This window comes from Convolutriloba macropyga, chromosome 2, assembly GCF_964194025.1.
Source record: "Convolutriloba macropyga chromosome 2, txConMacr16.3, whole genome shotgun sequence".
Lineage (NCBI taxonomy): Eukaryota > Metazoa > Xenacoelomorpha > Acoela > Convolutidae > Convolutriloba > Convolutriloba macropyga.
In genome coordinates, this window is record NC_134469.1 from 46,130,538 (window position 1) to 46,155,606 (window position 25,069).

Consider the following 25,069-nt stretch of genomic DNA (forward strand, 5'->3'; position numbering starts at 1 on the left):
TGTACCCGGATTCAACGATCGGGTGATGTCGGCTACAGTGGATGTGTTCGTCACTATCAGGGACACTGACGACAGAGACCCACTATTTTCCAGCAGTCTCTACAACGCATACGTGGACGAGGGATATATTGGGGTTACTTTGATGCTAATGCTACTCAATCCGTGTCTAATGTAAAGCATATGACAAAAGTTTATGCATCATCCTATTCTACCACAATTATAGGGGTCGAGCTCTCACCACCCTCCGTATTTTTGAGACAAGATATGAAGGAAGCACAAATAACGTCATCTGCTAATGTGCTGTTAAATTTCCTAATGGAAAAAAATTTTTTTGGTTATTTCTCGAGTTTTTCACCCAGTTACGCCAAAAAGGAGGTGAAAGCAGTCCAGATATTTCAATTCTGCAGTTTTACTCTAATCAAGTACTCTGATCATGTCATATTTTAGACTTTTCATAACAAAGTTGAACGTAAAAAAATTTACTGAATGTATTCTGTTGCATGGTAAATCTCAGGTGTGAAAACACACTTCACATCAAAAAATCATGTCTAAACTTCATTCATTCGTCGCATGAAAAATCTAAACCTGCAGGTACTCCGTAATACCTCTGAAATACCATTTTACTATTCTTTGAAGAGAGGCAGGCAGATCTACTCGTGCAGGGGGCGGGGGGGGGGGGGGTTGAAGTGCAATTGTCTATTAGCTTTCGGTTAAGCAGATGTTAACTGCGGGCTGAAGCGAAGTACACGTGTTTACTAGTCTTCCAATCGAGGAAAATCAGATGTTAGGTGCCGACTGAAGATAATGTGCACGTGTTTTTGAATGGTTTGGTTGGTGTTTTTCCAATGTTGCTGTTTTATGAGTAAAAGCATCGTCATGTTCATAAATCGAATAGTGCAAAATTTCAGTATTATTTTCGAAAATTTCATTTTTTTTCGCATGAATTTTGGATGAACATGAAATGGTATGAAAAAATAAACTTGCCCAGTCTATTTTTAGTAAACAATATGACCTCTGTTGTTAAAATGCACATAAAGAGGTAGTTCTCATCAGAGGGCGAAAGGGTGAAATTAATCTTATCAGAGGTGAATTTCGGTCAAAAAAAGATGCACAATTTCATATTTAGCAATTTGGCCTGATTAGAGAAGATTTTGGCTCGCAAAAAACCTAGAATTTTTCTGGATGGATACTCGTCTCATCATAGGGCAAAAACCTTTGTGCATCTTGTAAAACTTAGAACTTAGATCTCATTTGAATTTTTTCGTCAGTTTTGTTCAAACTAATGTTATAAAAATGAAGACAAAAAATAAGACTGATACATCAGTATATCATACAAAAAACAAACAAATACACAAAAAAGGCGCTTACTTTTCCAAAATTTGAACCAAGTTAGAGTATCATTTTTCCAAAAAAGAACAGACAGAAAATCCTGGCAAGTTTATTAAGAAAATTTATCTTTCTCAAATCAGCTGTAGATTTAAGTTTACAAAAGAAAAAAATTTGGATGCAAAAATGTGACTTTCTATTAAAATTTGGTCTTAAAATAAACATAGCAGAAGAAAAAGATTCAGTTTTATTATTAATTCAATTTGGACAATGGCTAGAAAAGCAACAGATAACGAAATGGTTCAACACATCTTTCTAGTATTTCAAATATTTGATAGAATATGCTGGCGATTCAAAATATCGGCAAAGATAAAACAGTAAAAAATAGCCTAATTTTCGTGAAAAAAGATCAAAACACAAAATTGAACCGTAGCACATTAACCAGAACTAGGAGATAATTATATTCAGATCTTAAATGCCTTAATTGCTCGAAATCAGGTTTGGAAAAAGTCTTTACTTGAAAGAAATCCTAATGAAAACCCAAATATCTTTCTACATGGAACATTATATAGTTAAGCCGAAGATGACTGAACACAAAATTCACATTGAGCATATTGTTTTTCCCATTTTTCAGGATATGAACAATTAACTCTAGTGATAGATTTTTTAATAGTGAGAAGATATTGTTTGAATTGTCTAAAGTGATTCTAGAAAAATTCAAAAGTAGTTTTGTGCTGTTAGGCTACGTTTCATAGCTTATTATGAATCTATGACTGCCATTTATTCACACTAAACTTGTTAAATGGAACTGGTCCAAAGATGAATATTCAACAAACATAGATCAGAAGGCCAAAATGTCCTGAAACGTTTATTTTATAAAAGTAATTTTTAAAGATAGAGTATCATTTTTTTAAAAAAAATGAAAAGACGGAAAATCCAGGCAATTTTATTGAAAAAAATTTTTTCTTTCTCCAATCAGCTGGATGTTCCAGTTTACAAAAGAGAAAAAATTGCTTGCATAATTGTCACTTACTATTGGAAATTGGTCTTAAAAATAAATAGAGCAGAAGAAAAAGATTTAACTTTATAACTAATTCAATGTGGACTATGGCTAGAAAAGCAACAGATAGTGATATGGTTCAATACGTCTTCCTGGTATTTTGAATATTCGAGAGATGGTGCTGGCGATGCAAAATAACGGGAAAGATAAAACGGTGACAAAATAGCCTAATTTTCCTGAAAAAAGATTAAAACACTCAAAAAGTAAACCCTAGCACATTAACCAGAACTAGGAGATGTCTAGTCTCTTGTATTTTTTGGCAGGCTTCCGTTTTTTTCTGCATTTAACAGAAATTGGCGCCCGTAAGCGCCAGTCACATTCTTTGGAAGTAGTTTTATTTCGTTAATGGTAGATGCTTGTAATGACTATCTCGGTCTATCTAATCGAGTTGCTCTAGCCAAGGTATCAATTGTTTGCTTAAACCTTTTGAATCAATGCCTGATAGTCTTTTGCTCTTTGCTTGATATTGTTATTGTTGCCAGTTTTCTATCTGATGCATTTTGTTATTCACCTACCCGGGTCGAGGTTTAGCGGTGATTTGTCGTAAGAAATGCGGTGAAATGCGGTGAAAAAAAATAATTTTCACCGCGTATTTCTTACATCTTTTTGCGGTGAATGCGGTGAATCGCGGTGAATTATTTATTTTCACCGCGTTCTCAGTATTCTTACAAAAAAGAAGCTTCCCCAGACGGGTTCGAACCTATGACCTCCTTCATGCCTTCCACTGCTCAGTCCACTGCGCCAACTGCCATTTACATCTTAGCAATTTCTAGTGAATTTAAATCAGATTGAGTAACTTTTGGAAATCATATGCGGTGAATTTTTGTAAGAAATGCGGTGAATTTCGCGTTGAAATTTTGTAAGAAATGCGGTGAAATGTGGTGAATTATTTTTTTTCACCGCATTCACCGCAATCACCGCATTTCTTACATTAATTTGCCATAATAGTCTATGCGGTGAATTTTTTAAGAAATGCGGTGAATTTGGTGGTGAATTTTTGTAAGAAATGCGGTGAAAAGCGGTGAATTATTTTTTTCACCGCATTCACCGCAATCACCGCATTTCTTACGAAAATTCACCGCATTCATCGCATTTCTTACGAAAATTCACCAAAAAACCTCGACCCGGGTATTCACTTCCTGCTACCTAATGAGGAGAAAAATATCATCCAAATTCGGAGAAAAGGTTTATTGTTAAAACGTTGGCATGTGACAAAAAGCAATGAAAAAGATGTAGGCCCTCTGAATGTCTCTTTCCGTTTTGAATTCTTTGGAAAGATTAAGGGTTCAAGGGCTCAGAAGCAAAAAACAAATGTGCTGATCTTTAGTTTATCCTCCTGAAATAATCAGGAACTGAATGACGTATATTATAGGCAGTTTGTAGCTTAAAACTTGTAAAGGTAGACAATGAATCCATTTGCATTGAATTTTTTTCTTGTACCAGCAGGAAAAAATTTTTGCAAACGTTATTATAATCCCATATATATAATTCCAAAAAAATCTAATGTTCGTGTATTTTTTTAAAGGTAATCCGTCTTCCAGCCTTGTTCACCAAATTTGAAGTAACTCAACAAACATCATTTTTTTCTTCAAATTCTCATGTTCGTATTTTGCATCTATTAGCTAACTGAAATTGTTATCTTGAAAAAGTTGTTAGCTTTTAACTGGATACTTTCGCTGTTAACAGCTTTTTGTTACAGATAGTAATAATTTTAGCATTTCTTGCTTTCTTGTTTTAGCTGTCCGTTGGTAGCTTAGATATCGTTTTAATCGCCAGAAATTACCAAATTTTATACACAATAATCTTGCCAATTGAAAATAAAAAGGAGTTTTGTAGGTTTAAAGATAGCTTGCTTACACACTCGGATTAGTTGACCACTGAGTTCACGGATATAACAAATGAAATAGGATAAATTTTAAATTTATTCATTGAGGAAAGTTTTGGATTATCTATTGTTGACTAACCAAGTCAGTTGAAAGAATTTTTGATCGCAGGTCTGAAATTTTAGAAGCAATCGTGTTACCGCGTAAATGGGCAACGCTAATTAAATGAAAGCGAGAAATGAACAATCTATCCAGCGAGAAAAGTATTACGCCATTCTTAACCACGCAAGTCTTATATGCGTTCTAATATACGTAGAAAGGTCGGAAAAAGTTCGTTTAACATAGTTCTCGTTGAGCCTACTAATAAACTAAATCAATTGCGCTCTTTTTAGGCTTAATATTTTTATGTTCCAAAAACGTATCGGTGACTGATCTGAGCTGAAAATCGTCTCAGACAAAATACCTGCTAACAAATACAGATAGTTTTTCGAGCTTTTATAATGTGCTTTTTTGCCTTGATGTAACGTGGAACAGTTGCTTGGCTATATATGAATGGAATAAAAGTTATCGATTGTGCGTTTTCATCGCCTATTTTTTTGGTGCAGCGACCCGGTAGCGAACCAGGGACCTTTAGATGTTCTCTTCCCTCTTGAAACTAATCATTACAATTTTCGAGTTTTTTCCGTTTGTGTTAAATTGTTTTAATTTCATGTTTTTGAGTCACTTTCCGAAATGGATTTGAAAATCTTGCTTGTTTATATGTTTGTTTTTTCATATTGCTCTTGTTTTACCTCTCAATTAACAACGGATACAATCAAAAACGCAACAAAGGCTACACTTCACTATCAGATAAATAAAATCACCATTATCACCGAGGAATCAAAAACTTCCAGGAAAACGAGATGTATGTCATCTCACTGGTCATTGAGAAACACAACCCACAAAAAAGCACCCATAACTTAAATGCCTTCCGGGGACCAACTCTTGATGCCCAAATCGTATAAAATTGAAATAGGCGACACCATAAAAGCTAAATTACGTGTCTTTTTCTTCCACAGCCGAATTAGCCAATCAGAACAGCATACAAACTATTAGTTGCTATAGAAGTAGTTTCGTATTTTTGTATGCATAGTATGTATGCGTAGTTTGTATTTTTGTCATCGCTGAATATGCAATTAAAGCGGATGATGATACGTATCTTGTTATGAAGAAATTCGACAAAATGATTACATTTCACCAACAAATTGTCGATAAAGGGACGGCTGATAGTGCTAGTCAACAACTATCAAATTTTGTTATGAGCGAAGGACATCGAAATTTCTACACGGGAGCTGTTTGTGGGGACAAATATTAATCGCTGAAAAGAGGTGCGCAATTAGTAAAAAAGGCAGAGTTTTCGGATGAACTTTACCCGTTCTTCTGTTTCGGACCATTTGATATTTTCACTATTCATACTGTTCATAAGTTTGCTATTGACTGTCCACATCATTGCATAGGCCGAAAACCGGAAGATTATGAAGAAAACAAAATTAAGACATGATTTCACAAATTTGAAGGTGTGTTCATTGGTTCATGTGTCGCAATCACCCAGCATGATGAAACGATTATGTCATATATCGATGAGAAACTGGGAGTTTATCTTGGCACTACGCGTGAAATGAAACCACGCCGCTACTTGTGATAATCCGGCAGATGCTGGCACGTGTGGTATGTCCGCTGAAAATTTGCAACTCAGTAGCAGGACGAGGGGTCCTGGCGTCTTGAGAACTAAGCAATTCCATTTCGTACCAAATACTGACGTCGTTGATAACATCAAGCTCGGCGTTGTAACCAAGGAGCAAGATGATGACTCCATCTCATCTTTAGCCGCATCCGTAACCAAGCTCCTTAAGGAACAAAGCATTAATCTAATCCCGTTTGATAAGTTCAGTTCTTATCAAAAACTACTTCGTGTCACCGCATATATGCTCCGTCTTTTACTATCTCATGAAAGTCACCGTACCGTAGACGGCAGCATAGTGGACCCTGATGAGCTTGACGAAGCCGAGCGTCATCTCCAGTACTTCGTTCAAGGAGAGTCCTTTAATACCGAAATAAAGGATCTTCTTGACAACAAATCCGATAAGAGGAGCAGCCGCATTGCTCAGTTTACTCCGTTTATTGGGCCTTATGGCCTCATTCGTTCTTCTCGTCAACTCCGACGGCTAGTGGAAATTGACTTTGACACTAAGCATCCTATCGTGCTGGATGCGCGTCATACTTTTGTTAAACTCTACCTGCGCCATACCATTCAGAAGAACCATCATCAGGGCATCGATTACTTACAATCAAAGGTACAAGAACGTTATGCCATCCTTAAACTAAGTTCCAAACTGCGTTCCATCAAATCAAACTGCGTCTTCTGTAGAAAGTTCCGTGCAGCAAGCATTGAACCGATCATGGCAGACCTCCCAAAGTAGAGACTCGCATACCAGTCTCCTCTCTTTACCAACACCGAGAGTGATTACTTCGGCCCATTCTACGTCACCGTTCGTCGGACTACCGAGAAGAGGTGGGGATTTCTCATCACTTGTGCGGTCCATGCACAACTGATGAGAAGTGATGATGCGGTCCATGTTTAAATCGGTTCGCCCATGGACACCAGTTCCTGTGTAATGGGAGTGGAGCGTTTCGTCTCCCGTCGGGGTACGCCCGATATGATTTGGTCAGATAGTGGTGCAAACTTTATCGGAGAGGAGAAAAAGCTCCGTGAATGTATCGAAAAATGGAATACAAATAACATCGCCGCCGGACCTTCACATAAGGGCATTAAGTGAAGGTTCAATCCGCCCTGTGCGCCGCACCAAGTTGGCATCTGGGAGAGGTTGGTCCGTAGTTTTAAGAGGGTACTGAACACCATCCACGATACACGCCGCCTAAGAGATGATGTGTTGAGCACTACTTTATGTCTTGTTGAACAAGCACTAAACGCATGTCCGTTAACGCCCGTAAGTGCTGACCCGTTCGACCTAGGCGCACTAACACCTAACCATTTTCTATTTGGAAACCAAGCAATCGGAACTCCGTCTATCGTTGGCATCGACGAGTTCGATCATCGTAAGCGGTACGCCCGTGCACACTCCTACGCCAATGCAATTTGGGCACATTGGCTTAAGGAGTTTGTACCTGCGCTGAACCGTAGATCTAAGTGGCAGCCAAGCAGCCCCTCAAGTTTGGTGGTTTAGTTTGGATCGTTGAAGAAAGCAATCCTAGGGGTTACTATCCAACTGCTCGGGTTGAAGAACTCCGGTAGGGCTCCGACAGCGTCGCCCGCTCCGCCATCGTACGTACGTTGCTGTATCGCTCGCTGCCCACTCGTTGAGCTTGTACCAATCCTCCCTACATTTTCTTCCGGGCCGGAGGTTGCTACCGCGTATATGAGCAACGCTATTTAAATGGAAGCGAGAAATGGACAATCTATCCAGCGAGAAAAGTAATACGTCATTCATAACCACGCAAGTCTTATATGCGTTCTAATATACGTAAAAAGGTCGGAAAAAGTTCGTTAAACATAGTTTTCGTTGAGCCTACTAATAAATTAAATCAATTGCGCTCTTTTTAGGCTTAATATTGGTATGTTTCAAAAACTTATCGGTGACTGATCTGAGCTGAAAATCGGCTCAGACAAAATACCTGCTAACAAATACAGATAGTTTTTCGAGCTTTTATAATGTGCTTTTTGCCTTGATGAAACGTGGAACAGTTGCTTGACTATATATGAATTGAAGAAATGTTATCGATTGTGCGTTTTCATCGCCTATAAATCGTCTGAAATGTTATGTCTGATGATGTCATTCGCCATTATTTCCTCATTTCTGCAAAATTTGGCTGTTTTTTTATCCTAATGGCAAGGTCCGAAAAAAATTAATATTGCAAGTTGCTTGCAAAAATCTTACAAGATTAACTTTGTTTTGAAAGATCTTAAAAGATTAACTTTTTTTTTGTAAGAATCTTATATGATCTTAAACTTGTGATTAACTTCTGTCTTCGAATCGTGAATAAACTAAAAGGTCGCCATTACCAGTGTCCACCAGTACTGATTTTTGGGCAATTCACTCATGCTTGACGCTGGTTTTCACTTTTATTTTTTAAAACAATGTAAAATTCGGTTATACTTACCAATTCTTAATTCCCTCCATCTGGAGAAACTGAAGGAAAAACATTTTTGAAGGAATCGAAGACAAATTGTGTTAAAATGATCAGTCGCTCTTGGCGCATCGATTGTTCAGCATATACTGCACATTAAAAACTGCATTGAAACGAAACTTGACACACCTAGTTAAGACATGGTTGATCTTGATATCTCTCGTAAACTGAAACGTCTTGCCGAGAACTTGAAATACCAACATTTCATGGTTAATCTTGGTAATATATCGGCAAGATCTTATCAAGATATACCAAGAATTTTTCTTGACAGCTCTTGACAAAATCTTGACAAATCTTGATAACACTTCTTATAATTTCCAAGTGCTGTTCGATGTATCGCGTCCCAAGAAAAGAAAACAAAGTCCTGTGAACTCCAAGTACAAAATGAGGATAAAGTGGATCAGTGACTCAATAATAAATCTAAATTTAGGAATGTTTCAAAAGAATTAATGCCATCAAGTTTTTATATATAGAATAATATTATCGAAATAAACAAACTTTCAGTATTTTCTTTCAATAGGTCTGAAAGTTGCAGCCATTTTCTTTGAAAATAGGTTTATTTCGCTTTCGGTCGACACTTTAAAGGATTTAATTTTTTCGAAAAAATTTAACAAAATTATTATTAAGAATTTGTTTCTAGCCTTTAAATGTGGAGCCGGTCCTGGTGGCAGAAGACGGCGATGCGATCAACTACCCGGTCAATTATCAGTTCAAAGGTTAGCCCAACTCGGTTTTGATATACAATGTTTCTTATTCGCGAGGAACCCATAGAGTTTTATTATGTATCCCAAAATACCCATTTGTGAACCGGCAACTTAATCGATCTCTGTATAAATAGAAAAATGCATTGGTTGAGTTTCAAAAATAGCTCCATTTTTGAGATTTTGAGAGGTTTTTTTGTCCTATTGTCTTCTCGAGCAGATGTATGGTTCAGTTCTTCTTATCCAAGACATGAATCACAAGAAGCAAGAGCTTTTATATGGAGAAATCAGCGAAAAATAATATCGCACAAGTTTTGCATATCATGGCAATTTATAATTCACTATCTGAAATATTTATTTAAAAAATTTTTCGCCTGAGCTTGCAAATTTTTTGCCTGGGCTGGTATGTTTTTTTTTCATTAGGCCTGGTGTCTGTTGTTTGTTTATAACATAAAAATTCCCAATAAAAGAATTTACAGAGCCAGTGTTTGGATTCTCAATCGACGCAACCTCCGGTCAGATCTCAATCACTGAAGCCCTGGAGAGAGACGGTGTGAACGGGGTAGAGACACAGACCATTCTGGTGGAGGCGTTCCAACTAACCAACTCTCAAAGGAGAGCCAGTGTGGCGGTGGTTGTTCACGTTCAAGATGTAGACGATAACCCGCCAGTGATGAGTCAGAGCTTGTACGAGGCTTCAGTCCCAGAAAACTCTCCACCGGGCACTTTTGTTCTATCACTGTTGGCTATAGATCTGGACATGGTAAGACCGGAATATTTAATCTGTACACTTTTAACGCCTCCTTTGTTCAGAAGACCGAGCAATAACGACGTAAGAAATGCTCGGTGTGCTCCGTTTTCCACGCAAGAAATCTTTGGTATGCTTGGTCTGCGAAGAAAGGAATCTTCTGTATGTTTGGTTTCAAACGCACAAAAATGTTTGTTTTCCGGTTCATTCGGACAATTTGCAGCTACAGAATCATTATAGCTGAAATTGCTGTTGCTGTTATTTTTTTATTCCGACTGCAAACACTAATGGAAACACTAATTCTGGCTTAGGTCCCCAAAAATTAAAAATCATGACTCCAGTCATAGAAATTATGGCTCGAATAACAACAAACTCGGATGGTTCAATTTTGAATTCGGTTTTTTTTTCTCTCCAGTGCAAGCCTGAAACTTATCAAGAACTCCGTTTTTGCATTATTTAACATCGTCATTTGGGGTACTCTATGTAGTAAAACCTGTTTCTGACATTTATTAGAAAATGAAAGTGTCATAACAGGGTACCATGAATATCGCATCACTTTATAAAGTAAGACTAAGATCACTAAGTAAGATAAAGAATCATGACTAAGAGTTTGTATGCCCGGACCTAACGCCAAGTCAATTTCAGTACTGGGCAAGTCTAAATCCAAGTCTTATTTCATTACTGATTCAGAACCATGATCATGTCACTTTTTACTTTTGGCAGTCTAAATCCAAGTCTGGGCTGAGACTTGGCAAGTCTAATTCAAGTCCGATTTAAGACTTGGCAAGTCTAAATCCAATTTCAGTACTGGGCAAGTCTAAATCCAAGTCTTATTTCATTACTGATTCAGAACCATGATCATGTCACTTTTTACTTTTGGCAGTCTAAATCCAAGTCTGGGCTGAGACTTGGCAAGTCTAATTCAAGTCCGATTTAAGACTTGGCAGGTCTAAATCCAAGTCTAAATCATTCGGACAATTTGCAGCTACAGAATCATTAAAGCTGAAATTGCTGTTGCTGTTATTTTTGTATTCCGACTGCAAACACTAATGGAAACACTAATTCTGGCTTAGGTCCCCAAAAATTAAAAATCATGACTCCAGTCATAGAAATTATGGCTCGAATAACAACAAACTCGGATGGTTCAATTTTGAATTCGGTTTTTTTTCTCTCCAGTGCAAGCCTGAAACTTATCAAGAACTCCGTTTTTGCATTATTTAACATCGTCATTTGGGGTACTCTATGTAGTAAAACCTGTTTCTGACATTTATTAGAAAATGAAAGTGTCATAACAGGATACCATGAATATCGCATCACTTTAAAAAGTAAGACTAAGATCACTAAGTAAGATAAAGAATCATGACTAAGAGTTTGCATGCCCGGACCTAACGCCAAGTCAATTTCAGTACTGGGCAAGTCTAAATCCAAGTCTTATTTCATTACTGATTCAATTATTCGTTACTGACATTTATTAGAAAATGAAAGTGTCATAACAGGATACCATGAATATCGCATCTCTTTATAAAGTAAGACTAAGTTCACTAAGTAAGATAAAGAATCATGACTAAGAGTTTGTATGCCCGGACCTAACGCCAAGTCAATTTCAGTACTGGGCAAGTCTAAATCCAAGTCTTATTTCATTACTGATTCAGAACCATGATCATGTCACTTTTTACTTTTGGCAGTCTAAATCCAAGTCTGGGCTGAGACTTGGCAAGTCTAATTCAAGTCCGATTTAAGACTTGGCAAGTCTAAATCCAAGTCCGTTTTAAGACTTAGCAATTCTAAATCTAAGTCCGATTTAAGACTTGGCAAGTCTAAATCCAAGTCTCGGCAATTCGAAAATGGGCCCAGAAATGTCAAAAATAGCTGAAAAACACGTCAAAAATAGCCGGAAAAACCCGTCAAAAATAGCCGAAAAAATGTCAAAAATAGCCATGGCTTCATATAAGTTCAGATAGGATGAGAACACTATTTTCAGTTTAGATAACAATGCACCCGTCTTCAGTCGAGAATAAATTTTTAAAACGCACATTGATCTCAACATTTTTCAATTTTAAAATCTCTTCAAAAATCGAGAACATTACAACGCAGAGGTATATCTCAAAATTTTCGCTTTAGAAAAATTGGCTCGAAAATTAGATACATACAATGAAAGAAATTAGAAGACATCCTTTGAATCTTACTTTTCGCAAAAGGAGTTCCGCCAATTTTGCGAAATAAAAGAACATTCGTTGCGAAAAGTAGGTTACAAATTTTGTAGCACGTTTCCGCTCAATTTATCTATCTATTATTAGCGCGCATTTTGAGCATGCAATAAGCACTTTAATAAAGATTTAATTGAAGCTTTCAAAGCTTTAAAGTGCTTTAAGTACATGCAACCACTAAAACTGATTTTTTTCCGAAAAATCCCTCGCACATCAAAGGCTTTGTATATCAATGCAGGACTGGCTGATTTTAATAGGTAGTAAAAAATTGTACTAATAATTAGTAATAAGTAGTAATAAAGTACTATAAGTAGTAATAAAGTAGTAATAAAAGACTACTAGTAGTAATAAGTTAGGCTTAATTAAATAAGTAGTAATAAAGTTAGGCTTAATTGCGGTATATATGCGAAATCGAGCTACATTGCGTGCGAAAAATTGATACATAAATGGAGCAGATGCGTGATACAAGCCGTGCGAAAAGTAGGTTATAAAGTTTGTACTTGTATTTCGCGGCTAGGATAAGGACACTTTTGCGAACACGGGATTCTAATTTCCCTTCCATTTTACCGGTTTCTGCTAAAATAGCTATTTTCTGCAATATTGTTCCACTTTCAATGTTTTAACATAGTAAAAACGAACACGAGATACACGCATCGGGCATATCTGCCCATGACGATTTGGGTGTACCTATGAGTCGTAATGGAGCGGTTTCATAAGAATAATTAAAATAACATTGGACAACAAATGGTTTGAGCAATAGATCTTTGGCTTTTGTTTTATGAAGCAATATTTGACTGTAATAAATGCATCCGAAGGTTTATTTTTGATAAAAACATTTTTGCGGCCAAGCTATTAAGTTATACAACGCCAATTAAAAATCTTTGATTTTTTCCTTTCTATTTTATATGATTAGATGAAAATATCTACATCTTTCATCTGCCTTACAGTAACAGTTCTGCCTTGCAAAAACTTTGCCGCTTAAGACAGGTTAAGAAAATAAAAGATTTTAACAAGGATAAACTCTTACAAGACAGAGAAGGAGGATTGGCATCGACTGTACTTCGCACGTAAATGTTCCGACCCATCAAAATGCAGCTAGCAGATTACAGGAAAAATGCCCCCGTTGACCACCTTGACCTATATTAGGAATGAAACCGAAAAAAATTTTGTAGCTTGTTTTGAAAAGTGATGTAAAATTGCTGGCCAGAGAAAAATTATTCTTATAAACTTTATGTTATCACATATGTTTCAATGATATTTACAAATAAATTCAGCTAAAACGGCTAATTGAGACAAGGAGGCTCGGTAATGTGCGTTAGTTTGCACAAAAAAAATTCGACACCGCTCAACCGTGTTTTTGACTTAAATGTCCAAAAAATGAGGAGGATAACGAAAACTTTCAAAAATTCACATACTGTTTGAAAATAATTCGAGTAGCCGTTTAAAAAATCGCTTTGAGCTAAAACCAGTATATCGAATAAACAAAACTTCATTACGAAGAATAAAAAACAAGACGAACAAAAAATCAAATAAAACAACCTGAGTTACTTACGACCAAAACTTAATGTCTATCTACTTTTTCGTTAAAAAGATATAATGAAAACATCAAAATAGCATCAGATAAAAGTAAGCAAAAACAAATGACTTGAATTTCACAAACAAATATATTGCACCTATTGTCTTTATAGAGAATAATTAACATGTCGACAGAAAACAAAACCAGTGGAATTAGAAAATACGTTTACACTTTTTGAAAACAATTAAACTCAAAGTCATGAAAACAATTAGTTGTAAACTGAAATCATTCTTTGGCTTGATTTATACCTTCAGACAAAATCACTGACAAATTTTATTTTTCATAATGTCATATTACTTTAATTGACATCCTCTCCCCCTACCCCACTCATTCATTTTTGGCTTAATTGTCTATCAAATGAGGAAGTGAGCGAAAACTTTCAAAAACACAAGCAGTGTCCTAAAATAACTTAAGTAAGAAAAAAGCTTCCAACTCAAGACTTTTTGTAAAGTAAATAAAGCCACATTAACGATTAGATGAGACCTGGCATTTTTTAGATTAAGGGCCAATTAATAGCAAGAACAATTATTTACATCCAAAACTCAATGTCTTTCTCTTGAAAAAAAAACTATTGATAAAGTAAGAAAATCATAAATAAAATTAAAAGCTTTTTACATCATTAGAAAAAAATTTCTTGAGACTAGGTGCTAATAGACAAAAAAGAACAAAAACCAATATTAATAATTACTTTTATATTTTTTGAGAAGAAAATGTTTCAAAAAATGAAAAGCATTAAATATCAACTTGATTCTTTAAAGGTGTTCAAGTTCAAGGGTACTTCAGTATAAAGCCATTGAGACCTGCCAATTTTCAGATTTTGTTTACCTCTGCAAAAACAAGCAACAAATACAGATAGAAACAAAAATTCAATCAAACCTGCTGAATCCGTTAAAAATGGTGCCGAACCCGTTAAAACCATAGTATATTAAGCAAAATTGAGACAAATTCAATTGTGCAATTTTGAAAAGAAATAATGCGTTATTGAACCTCTGAATAATGAGACTAGCTAACAGCTAGATAGAAAAAAGAACAGAAAGGGCAAAGATTAAAAAAAATTCGAAAACAATTAATCTCCAATAAAAAAAATACCTGTCGACAGATCTCATTAACTAAAAGTACATTTTCCACTTATTTTTCCAAAAAAACCAGTGAGATCTTCTTTATGCAGAATAAGTCATAAGTCTACATGAATAACGAATAATATCATAAAATCGGAGTAAATTATCGCTAAAAACAAGTGTCGGAGCCATTAAATCGAAAAGCAACGCACTAAAAAAATAGATATAGTCAATTCTGCTATTCTTCAAAATCAATCGGGTGCTTTACAACCTATAATTATTGAGACTGTGTATTCAGCACACAAAAATTAGCAGTAAAGATCAAAGTAAAAAAATACATTTTTTTGTTCTTCAAACAATTGATTTCAAGTCACTGAAGAATTTGGTATTTTCTGATCTCAGTAAAAAGTTTTTTTGTGAACAGGAAACTGCTAAATTTTGCAGTAAACCATAAACTTTTTATAAGAATACAAAAAATACGACAAACAGGCAAAAAAAATCCAATTATTTCTTGTAGTACACTGTGTCGACGCCATTAAAACTTTAATCCATCCACTGAAAAGAATGATATGTTGAAATATACGTCGTTTTTAAACGCTAGAAATGAAATATCTGTCCTCACACATATGTGACAGGACAAAGAAGAACCTCAAAGATGGGAAAATTCAAAAAAATTATGAAAACTCAAGTACTAAAGAAAACTAGTACTAAAGCCGAAAACTGAAAACATCATAAGCATCCGACTAATTAAACTAGATAGGTTTCTTTGAAATTCCTTAGGAAACCAATTGGAAAGTCACTAATATGCACTTGAAATGAATTGTTCTGTTCTATGTTTACATAAAAACGGCAAAAAGAGAAAAAAGACAACGACTGAGTACAATGCGTATTACTTTTGGATTTAGAAAAAATTGTTTTTGACCAGAAATAGCCCAGCTATAGCGTTGAACTGAAATAGTTCATTATTAACAAGATGCATTTTGAAAAGTTCTCGGGTTAAATTATCAAAGAAACGGCAAAAAATTTAGAGTTTATTAAGATTACGTTAACAGTTTTGTAATTTATCGATCTGGCGAATGCTAAAAGAGTGGTCTATAAAAAGCTTAAGTCTTGCCAATTTTGATAAATATAGTCCGATTTTTGAATAAATTAGCAAAAATTTTAGCCAAAAAATCGAATGAGACGGTTCAAAATTACTCTTCTGTCTCAAATGTAAAATCAACAGCACTATCTTTAATAATTTCAACATATTTCTTAACAAAATTTGCAAAATAAAATTGCGTAAAACAACGGAAAATGTGAACAAATTTAACGAAAACCAGTGAACCTCTAACGTCGATCTTCACTGAACCTTTAACGTTGATAACTCCGTGGAAAAAATTTTGAAGAAACGTTTTTTGATTCTAGATTCTACGCTGGACGATCTTTTCAATGATGCCACACAACTTTTTACGATGAATATATCGATCGGCAAAATTTGACTGAAGAAAAAGAACGCATTTGAGTATATAGGTCTTCCCCCCACTAAAGTGAGTAGGAACAACAACCCAGTAGCCAAGCGCAACAAACGTGCTGAGAATGGACCTTGTAACTTATTTGAAGAACTTGAAAAGATTGATGTGATCAGCAGACCATTATGAGCCAAATAAGACATTTTTTCGAGAAGTTAAAGAAGCAGAAATTATTGAAATTGCAGATAATTTTGGCGTCTAAATATGGAAGAGCAAACCAACAACATAAAATTAGTAGAGCAGAACATTTGCAGTCGAAAAAGGTTGGTTATGTATATGGCCGATATGAAGCACAAAATAAGATCTCAAATTCATGAGAAAATTTATCTGAGAATCAGATAAAATTGTCTGTGTTAATGTCGTCTAAATTTTTCCGAGCTTTGCTAAAAGTTTGCAATGAACAACCAAAAAATCTTCAATACTTATCAAGCCGTTTGCATTCATGAAACGCGAATTTGACAGTAAAACCTGTACAAAAAACAGAAAAAAATGCGAAAAATGTTAAATTTCTTTTTTAAATGCTCAATTAGAATTAATAGTTCCCGCCCACTCTTTCTTGTCATTTGGTACAAAATCAATATGAAGAAAAAATTGACAGGCATCGTATGTGAAAGATGTTAATGCATATCCAAGAGACACAGTGAGGAAAAACAACAAAAACAAAAATATCAAAATCCAAAGCGAACAAAATTTTTTAAAATAGTAAGTCTTACAAAAAGACATACTAACAACATAATCACAATTGTTCTGGAAAGACCTAAAAATTTTGGATTGTGTAGTCGAGGGCATTTTTTTATTTGTGGGCCGTAAGGAGTTTAAGGGATAGCGAACATGAACAATGAAGATAAATTTGAGAAACAGAGTTTACAGCTGCGTAAGATTATAATCCATAAACTCACCAACGCCATTGAAAAAATTCTTTGATCTGCATCCTAAAACAAATCACAAGGCAAAGAACTTATGAATTAGTAACCTTGGTTTATAAATATCATGAGATAAATTACAGATTAAAAAAAAATTCTGATAAAACTTTCCAAGAGTGCTGCTGACTGAATTTCTTTGTAATATCAAACAAACACGAGATCCATTTCCACAAAAGTTTACACAATACCTGAACAGGTGAAAAATTTGTAAAGCTTTGAAAACCACAAAGCTCTATGCTTCCTCAAGAAAAGATTAAACATTTCGTAACAATAGAAAATACAGAGAATGAAATTTCTCGTTAAAGATGTTCTTCCATAGAAAATTCAATTTAGCAATATTTGCTGCAATTCTAAAAATTTGTCTTCTTTTGGAATCTTGATTGTTAACATTATTTCGTCTGAAAACGTGCAAAAACGTCAAAACCTTGTAAACAAAGTGGTAAACTCCTAGTTGGCTCACAATAGTTATTTTCGAGTTATAACAGAAAGAAACGATAGCAAATTAATGTTGCAACTTAAAACAATTTGTTTAGTTGCAACTATGCTCAAAATAAAAACATTAAAAAAAATTAACATAAAGAGCGCACGTCGATGCTACGAAACATCATAATTCGTAGGTTACATAAACCATTAAATTACGTTGAGTTTTTAACATTAACTTTGAAAACTTTTGCAACTGTTTTGCTTAGGTTATGAACCACAAGTATGAGCGCAATTGTACGCTTCTGGTTGGAAGAATATAAAATACCCTCGTTACGATCAGCCAACTATATTCCAGAAATATAAGTTTTTGAAATTTGTTACAAAAATTAGATATAAAAATTCCAGGACACTGAGAAACACAACAACGCTGAAAAATGGTTGAGCTGAGAAAACTCTGGCATAAAAATTAGAAAGTCAAGCTGCAAGCTGTCATTTGTAGCATTTAACTTAAACAAAAAGTCTTAAAATAAGAAAAGGTTCTCGTAGCAAAAAATTTTTTTAGATACTTTAAATGTTAAGTCTTATGTAAGAAAATAGGGATCATAAAAAAGATGAAATTTAAGTGCAAGATGTTTTTAAATTTTATTTAAAAGTGAAATTAATTTATTTTTGCTAATTATTTTGCTTCAAAATCCACAAAAGTCTCATTTAGCAAACTCACTTATGATTAGAAAATTAGCCATAATAGTAAAACTGTTTGAGATAATTCTTATTGTTGAGAAAAAAACAAGCAGATCTCGCCCAACAACCGATTTTTGCCACAAATTTATAGTGGCATAAAAGGACTCTCCTTGTTGCATGCTATACTCAGTATAGTATTGAGATCTTGAATCCTTTACATTAAATGCATGACAGTTTATAATGCATCACGTTAAACGAAAGGATAAACAGCATAAAAGCATGTTTAAGAGGCCTGTGACGAGGATGTTTAAAAACTCTCAAAGAATTTATTTAAAAGTTCTAGAGTACCACTGTTAAGAGCACAGATTGTGAGGTCAAAGACCAATAAAGTTGCTCTCATAAAAAGTCAACGTCCGATAAAGCGCAAATTGAAAAAGAGTCATTGAGCGAAATGCCTTAAAATGCGATGACCGGTAAATTCCGATGCCAAAAAGGCTCATGCGCCAAAAAATTGGGATGTAAGAAAAGTCCGTGACCAAAAAAAAAGTCAAAATTGGAACCAGAAGCAAAAAAGATTTTCCAAAATTTCTTGTCGGAAGAATTGCAGCAGCAAATTAGGCTATCTACAAAATGTAAAATGCCACTCTATGGGCAATTAGAAGACTATTAGAAGGTATAAGATCTTTGGTCAACTATGGGCAAGTATAAGATCTGACAAGTTGCTAGCGGTCTTTTATACCAAATTATGAAACAATAGTTCAAAAAGATGAATTAATTCTTTTCGTTTTTTTTATTGTAGCCTACATATCTCAAAACTAGGGATTGAACATATTGATCGTACGCATCTGATCACTTTCCTTCTCACTTAAGCGAGAAAAGTTTCCAATTTACAAGTGATGATGTTTTAGGGAGCAAATGCAGAGTTTGAGTTCGAAGTTGCGTCAGTTGATGGGAATGAGGATTTGCCATTTGTGGTGCAGCCGGGAGGCGCTATTCTGGTTACCAATGAGGGAAACCTTGACAGGGAGAACAAGACCCAATATGATTTTCAGGTGAGATGACTCAATTTACTTCAACAGTTCCACTTACTATCACAACACATTCTTGAGATGAAGATTACTTAAACGATAACATCCGTTTAAATACTCACTTTTATCAATATCCCAAATTCATCTCATCATAAAGATTGCTTGCAATTACACTATCGAAGTGTATCCCTTTTCGATTGTAAGAAATGATTTCCCGCAGCCCTTTTGAACCTTTGATGAATATAGTCTCGCAAGTTGTTGGTGCTTTTCAGAGCAATTAGCAAAAGCTCTCAACGCGAAGACTTCGCTTAAGACTTCATCATTTTCTTTATACTCTCCAGTGGACTTCCAGCGACTCTAATGTTAAAGTTGAAGTGCCATTTCTAATTTCTGAGGCAAATATGTATAAAAATACAAAAATTTAGAGAACTCAGTCTTTCTTAGAGATGATTAACTGTTAATTTATAAACATATATTCAGAAAAAAACTTAAAAAAACTAATCATACGCGTGTAATGAGTTTCAATGAGTACAAGTAACGCTTGTGTTGCGCTCTCACACAAACTGAAGGTGTTTTTTGAAGGGTCTTCAGCTGTGCTCGAAAAGATTTGAAGAAAAAATTCTGATCCCCAAAATTGGATCTTCAATCAATGTATCTACTGGTCGCCTTTCTCCATGGGTAACTCTTAATGATATATATGGCCAGTAAAATGTCTTCATTAATTGGCTGTCAATAAGACTAAAAACTTCCTTCTGATTGGACAAGTTTAAGTTGCATCCTCTACGTTCCCCATCGTGACAGAACATGTTGACAATGCGTCAGATAGGCATCATCTGTTGTCAGCAAGAACAGAGGACGGTTTCAGGCTTTTTCACGCGAAAAAAAAAGCCTTCAAGCAGTTTTACTGCCAGTGGCATGAAAAGTAATCCTCATTCAGTAAAATTAAATACTTGAAGATCAACTTTCTACCTACTGTATCGAGAGCGTATCCTTCAGCTCTCACATTCGGGAAGTAACGAATTTCGAATTTTTTTGCCAAATTTTTTTGTAGCAAAAATTACCCAAATTTTGCTTAAGAGCAATTGTTCACTTTTTCACTCTGTAATCAGAAATCATCCCTCTTGCGCTTCTAAATCAGAAATCATCACGCTCTCGCTCTATATCTTGTCTTAGAATATCTGACGATCACTTTCTATATATTAATTTGACGTCCCAGTGCTTGCTGCTTTGTACATTAGCAGAAAAAATCATTTTTAAGGACGGGGGGGGGGGGGTTAAAATCTCGAACTTATTCTCAAAAACTTGAAATATTAATCCAGGTGAATATTCCTCACGGGAAACCTGAATTAACCATTTTACCTAGGTTTTGCCTCAAAACTAGACTGGAATAACTCAAACTCTCGCTCTCGTTTGCCACTTCTTAGGCCGCTTTGAAGCTGGATGCAGGAGCGCTACAGTAGAATTCCCAAAACTAATTTAAAAATCCTGGATCGTATTGAAATTTATGGGTATCGCGCATTGGGTTGGGGAAACCGGAGTTTGCATGTTTTTTTTTTGGTGATATAGGTACTGGCTCGTTCAGTTGTGGACTCCTCAGTGACGAGCGGTGAATCAACTGTTCGAGTTTTGGTGCAGGATGTGAACGACAATGCTCCACAGTTTGAACAGAACGCCTACCTTTTCTCAGTGGCCGAGACTGAACAAGTTCCTTTCACTTTGGGCACGGTTAGTAACTTTCACTATTTTAGAAATTAGAATATTAGATTATCAAAGAAATGACTTAAAAAAGTTGGGCTCTTAATGGTAATAATTGATCTGATCAAATTTTTATGATTACTTTTATTTTCGGCCATATCTCAAGCTTGGATACCTGTTGTTAAACACCCCACTATGTTTAATCCCTACTACAGTTCATCGCCTATCCTAATTGTAAATAAAACTGGAAAAAATTTGCAACTCAGTCATTACATTCCAAAACGCGTTTGACAAATTAAATCGATATAAGCAAACGTTGGCAACAATAATGGCCAGCATGCGTCTGATGATAGATTTTGTTCTACCCTTTTAAAGCTTCATGGTTCCCACCCCATTTGAGGGGGGAGGAACTATATACTAAAATGGTTTTTTTGTTCAGACAATTTTGTCCGATCGATATATTCATCGTAGAGAAATGTGAGTGGTATCATTAAAAAGCCCGATTAGCGTAGAATTCGAAATTAAAAAGAATTTTTCTTAATTTTGTTTTTTTTCGAGGAGTTATCGAGGTTTAAAGTTTTGCGTGAACAGGGGATATTTGCATGACTTTGCTCACTTTTAGTGTAATTTTCGCTCAAAGTTAGATCCTTTCTATTTAAAAAAATATGAACTCAAAATTGCATTTAAGGCCACAAAACAAAATAATTTTGCGTTACCAATTGACGAAAAACGATAAAAAGGCTAGTTCTGGTCTCATAAGGGAGTTTACTATAAAAAAATTCGAACTCAATTTGAGAGTTGTTTTTTTTAGAAAACGTTTCCTATTCTTGATTGTTTTTCAGTCACTTTGAGACTACTCAGTTTTCATATCGAAGTTCCGTTAATGACAAAAGTCAATTAGTGTCAAATGATGCCCAATGATAAAAAAAAATTTGTTTTCAAGGAATGGCTCATGATTATTTTGGCTTCGACTCTGAGGTTTCAAAATTTTAAATTAAACTTTGATTTTCTTATGGAGACATTTTTTTAAGTTTTGGAGTCCTATGGCCTAGACTCACTAAAAGAAAGTGCAATGTTTTTCTTAATTTGCATCAAGTGACCTATATAGTGCTCTGAGGGGACAACTAATGGCTGTTGTCTTTAAGAAATAATTTTCGAAATTTCTTTTGAACATTAACCAATATTAAATTTTTTTTCGTGACGTGTAAGTCAGTCTCAGTAATGGCAAAACCCCCTTCCAAATTACTACAAACAAAAAAGTCTAAATAGCGGTTTTCTCTGATAATTTTTGGTTTTATGACTTCGATGCAACCAGTTTGAACAATTTTTGAAAAGATTTGCGGATATTTTTTTGTAATTTTGGTGCCCTTTGAAAACTTATCTGATTATCATAATATTTACCGTTCCCAATGAAAAAGAGAAGACGTGCGATGGATTGTAGATAAAGTTCTGATTTTTTTGGTTTTTGCCGGTATTTGTTGTTGTTTTCAGAGTCATAATACTTATTGTGATGTCTTATTGCTAACCTATGACTGACAAACATCTATGTTTTTCTATCGAGTCCTAATTTTGCGTATTTAATGACTTCCGATGAAGTCTATTGAATTTAATGGCTGTTAAGACTTTTAAAATAATTTTTAGAAAAGTTTTTTGAACATTAACTGATCTTAAATATATTAGCCTCAGTAAACATAAAATCAGTCTCAGTATTGAAAAGACCCACTTCTTTTCTAATGCGACAAAATTGATCTGGTTAGTGGTTTTATATGCTAACTGTTGTTTTAATGATTCAATGCAACGTGTTTGAACAATTTAAAGAAAAAATTTTGCATACTTTTTGTAATTTTGCTTTGTTTTGAAAATTTATCAGATCATTGCCATATTGAGAGTTCTCATTGAATTAGAGATGACTACCAATAGATTGTAGACAAAATTAATTTTATTCCACACTTTCCTCTCGCATTTTTCTGCTGAATTTTTTAGTTTTTGCCTGTATTTGTCGTTGTTGTCAAAGTCTTAATACTTATTGTGATATTTTATCGATAAACTATGAAAAAAAGGTTTATTTGACTTCCCATTGAGTCTTAGTTTTGCATATTCAATGACTTCCGTTGACACCTTTTGAACTTAATTGCTCTTAATACCTTAAAAATAATTTTTTGAAAGCTCTTTTCGAACATTAACCGATCTTAAATCTATTTTCAAGTAATTTAAATCAGTCTCAGTAATGAAAAGATGAAAAGACACACTTCTTTTCTACTGCAACCAAAATCATTTGGTTAGCGTTTTATTTCATTGAAAATGAAAAAGTTTCTATTGAGCTGTTTTTTTAATGGCTTCGACAGTTTATTCGCTCAATTTCTTTAACTTTCTGCTTCTGCCAGTTTTGTTATTCTTTATTTAGCCGTAAAATACCGACTGGTCTCATAATCTTCTAATTGAGGATTGATTGAATTATGTTACTCAAGGCATTCAGTTTATAGCGAATAATCTTAATGTTTATGATTTTATGCTATTTCAAATGTTTTTTAAACTTTTCAGTTTTTTTTCTTTCTTAACTGGTAACTTATTCTCAACGTTGAGAGGTCCCGTCTACTGTATCATAATTCAAAAACTAATTTTTTCCTTGGTACTATTCTTGTAGGACAACATGTGTTTTCATGAAAGTTTTCTGAGTGGTCAGTATTTGTGTTTCTTTTTCTCTTCTTTTAGCACATTCGCGTAATAACAGTCCCAATGATTTTAAAATGTTGCCAAAATGAATTAAAAAAATCCTTTGGTTTAATTTTAGTTGAATTATTTCAAATGAAATTGAAATAAAAATACATAATATTCAGATAATAGCTATTGATAATAATGTCTTCAATAATTTGCGTTTTCGCAAATTGTTCTTAGTTTTTTTTGTGTTTTTCTGCATCTTTATTCCATTTTTATGGCCGAGTCTAACGAAGGAAGATCCTGTTGGTTTGGCAATGACTTCTTAGTAAACTTACCAAGAATTTACTTTAAAAGCTAATGGTCTCTAAGATTTTTGATATTATTTGGCAGAAAAAAAGTTGATTGTTTTTGAATTTCGCCTAATTATTTCTTCTCTTGGTCGACTCATTACGTAGTCTCATCAATGAATTTTTTCATTTGCTGTTGTTAAGAAGAAGGAAATTTGTGTAGTTAAGGTTTTATCCGATTGCATTTTGACGTTGTTACTAGGCACTTTTAAATTTAGATATTGAGTTTTTACCGTGAAATTGAAATTTTCGTTTCTGCTTATTTTGTTTGTTTTTTTCTTGTAATCTTTTAATGGCAGATCTAGTGAGCGATGTAATGAGTTGTGGCACTATGTAATTCAGATAGTAGTTTGGCCTTGTAACGATTTTGTTAAACTCAAACATCTATTTTTGATTATCTCTTCATCTGGTTGACAAATAAGTCAAGAATGTAGATGAGCTTTGGTCGGAACATCATGTGCGAACGCACATTAACGAGTATCCTTGTTTAGCATAAGTTTCAATATAGGTTGCAGCCACAGATGCGGATGAAGGCGAAAACGGACAGGTGTTGTATGCAATTACTTTTGTGTCTGACAATGGGAACACTCTCTTCTCAATGGCAGGCAACAGTGTGGTGCTCCAATCGCCAATTCCCAGCTCCTTTGATGGATCCTACTACCAGCTGATAGTTGAGGCCACTGATCAGCCAGAAAATGAGGAGAGACGGTAGGCTTCTTTGTTAATTGAACAATTCAGATCGCATAAGATATTACCAAATCGTTGCAAATTAATCTAGTTATTTAACTTATAAAAATTAATCATATCGTAGCGAGCGCCTCTGTCCTAGTGTGTAATAAATGGGCAGAATTTTCAACAAGGCATTTCAGCCCTTCTCAGTACATTTCCTTCATAATTTTGAGAAAATTACTTGAACCGGAGTTCATTGATCCGGTTATATCCACTCACACTCACCCCCTCGACTCAGGTAGCTCGGGACGGTGAATGAGAGAGGATTGGGGGACAAAATCTAAATTATCAATCAATTACAGTTGTGCTCCCAATTATCGGATTTGGGTTTACATTTTCTATCAGACCCTCGAGTCAGCTTTTTTAACCGTCCAACCGAATTGTTTTATG

At 34.8% G+C, this 25,069-nt stretch overlaps 1 protein-coding gene across 1 annotated transcript in view; it reads left to right on the forward strand.

Moving 5' to 3' along the window:
• Positions 1–6: 6 nt before the first annotated feature.
• LOC142334916 (protocadherin Fat 4-like) overlaps positions 7–25,069 on the forward strand; it is a 209,085-nt gene continuing 184,022 nt past the window's right edge. Inside the window, exons 1-6 of the mRNA XM_075383244.1 lie at positions 7–133; positions 9,035–9,110; positions 9,575–9,858; positions 19,131–19,274; positions 20,817–20,975; positions 24,459–24,658. Of these exons, the coding sequence (XP_075239359.1) occupies positions 26–133; positions 9,035–9,110; positions 9,575–9,858; positions 19,131–19,274; positions 20,817–20,975; positions 24,459–24,658 (971 nt within the window). The 5' untranslated portion in view covers positions 7–25. The remainder of the gene's footprint in view (positions 134–9,034; positions 9,111–9,574; positions 9,859–19,130; positions 19,275–20,816; positions 20,976–24,458; positions 24,659–25,069) is intronic.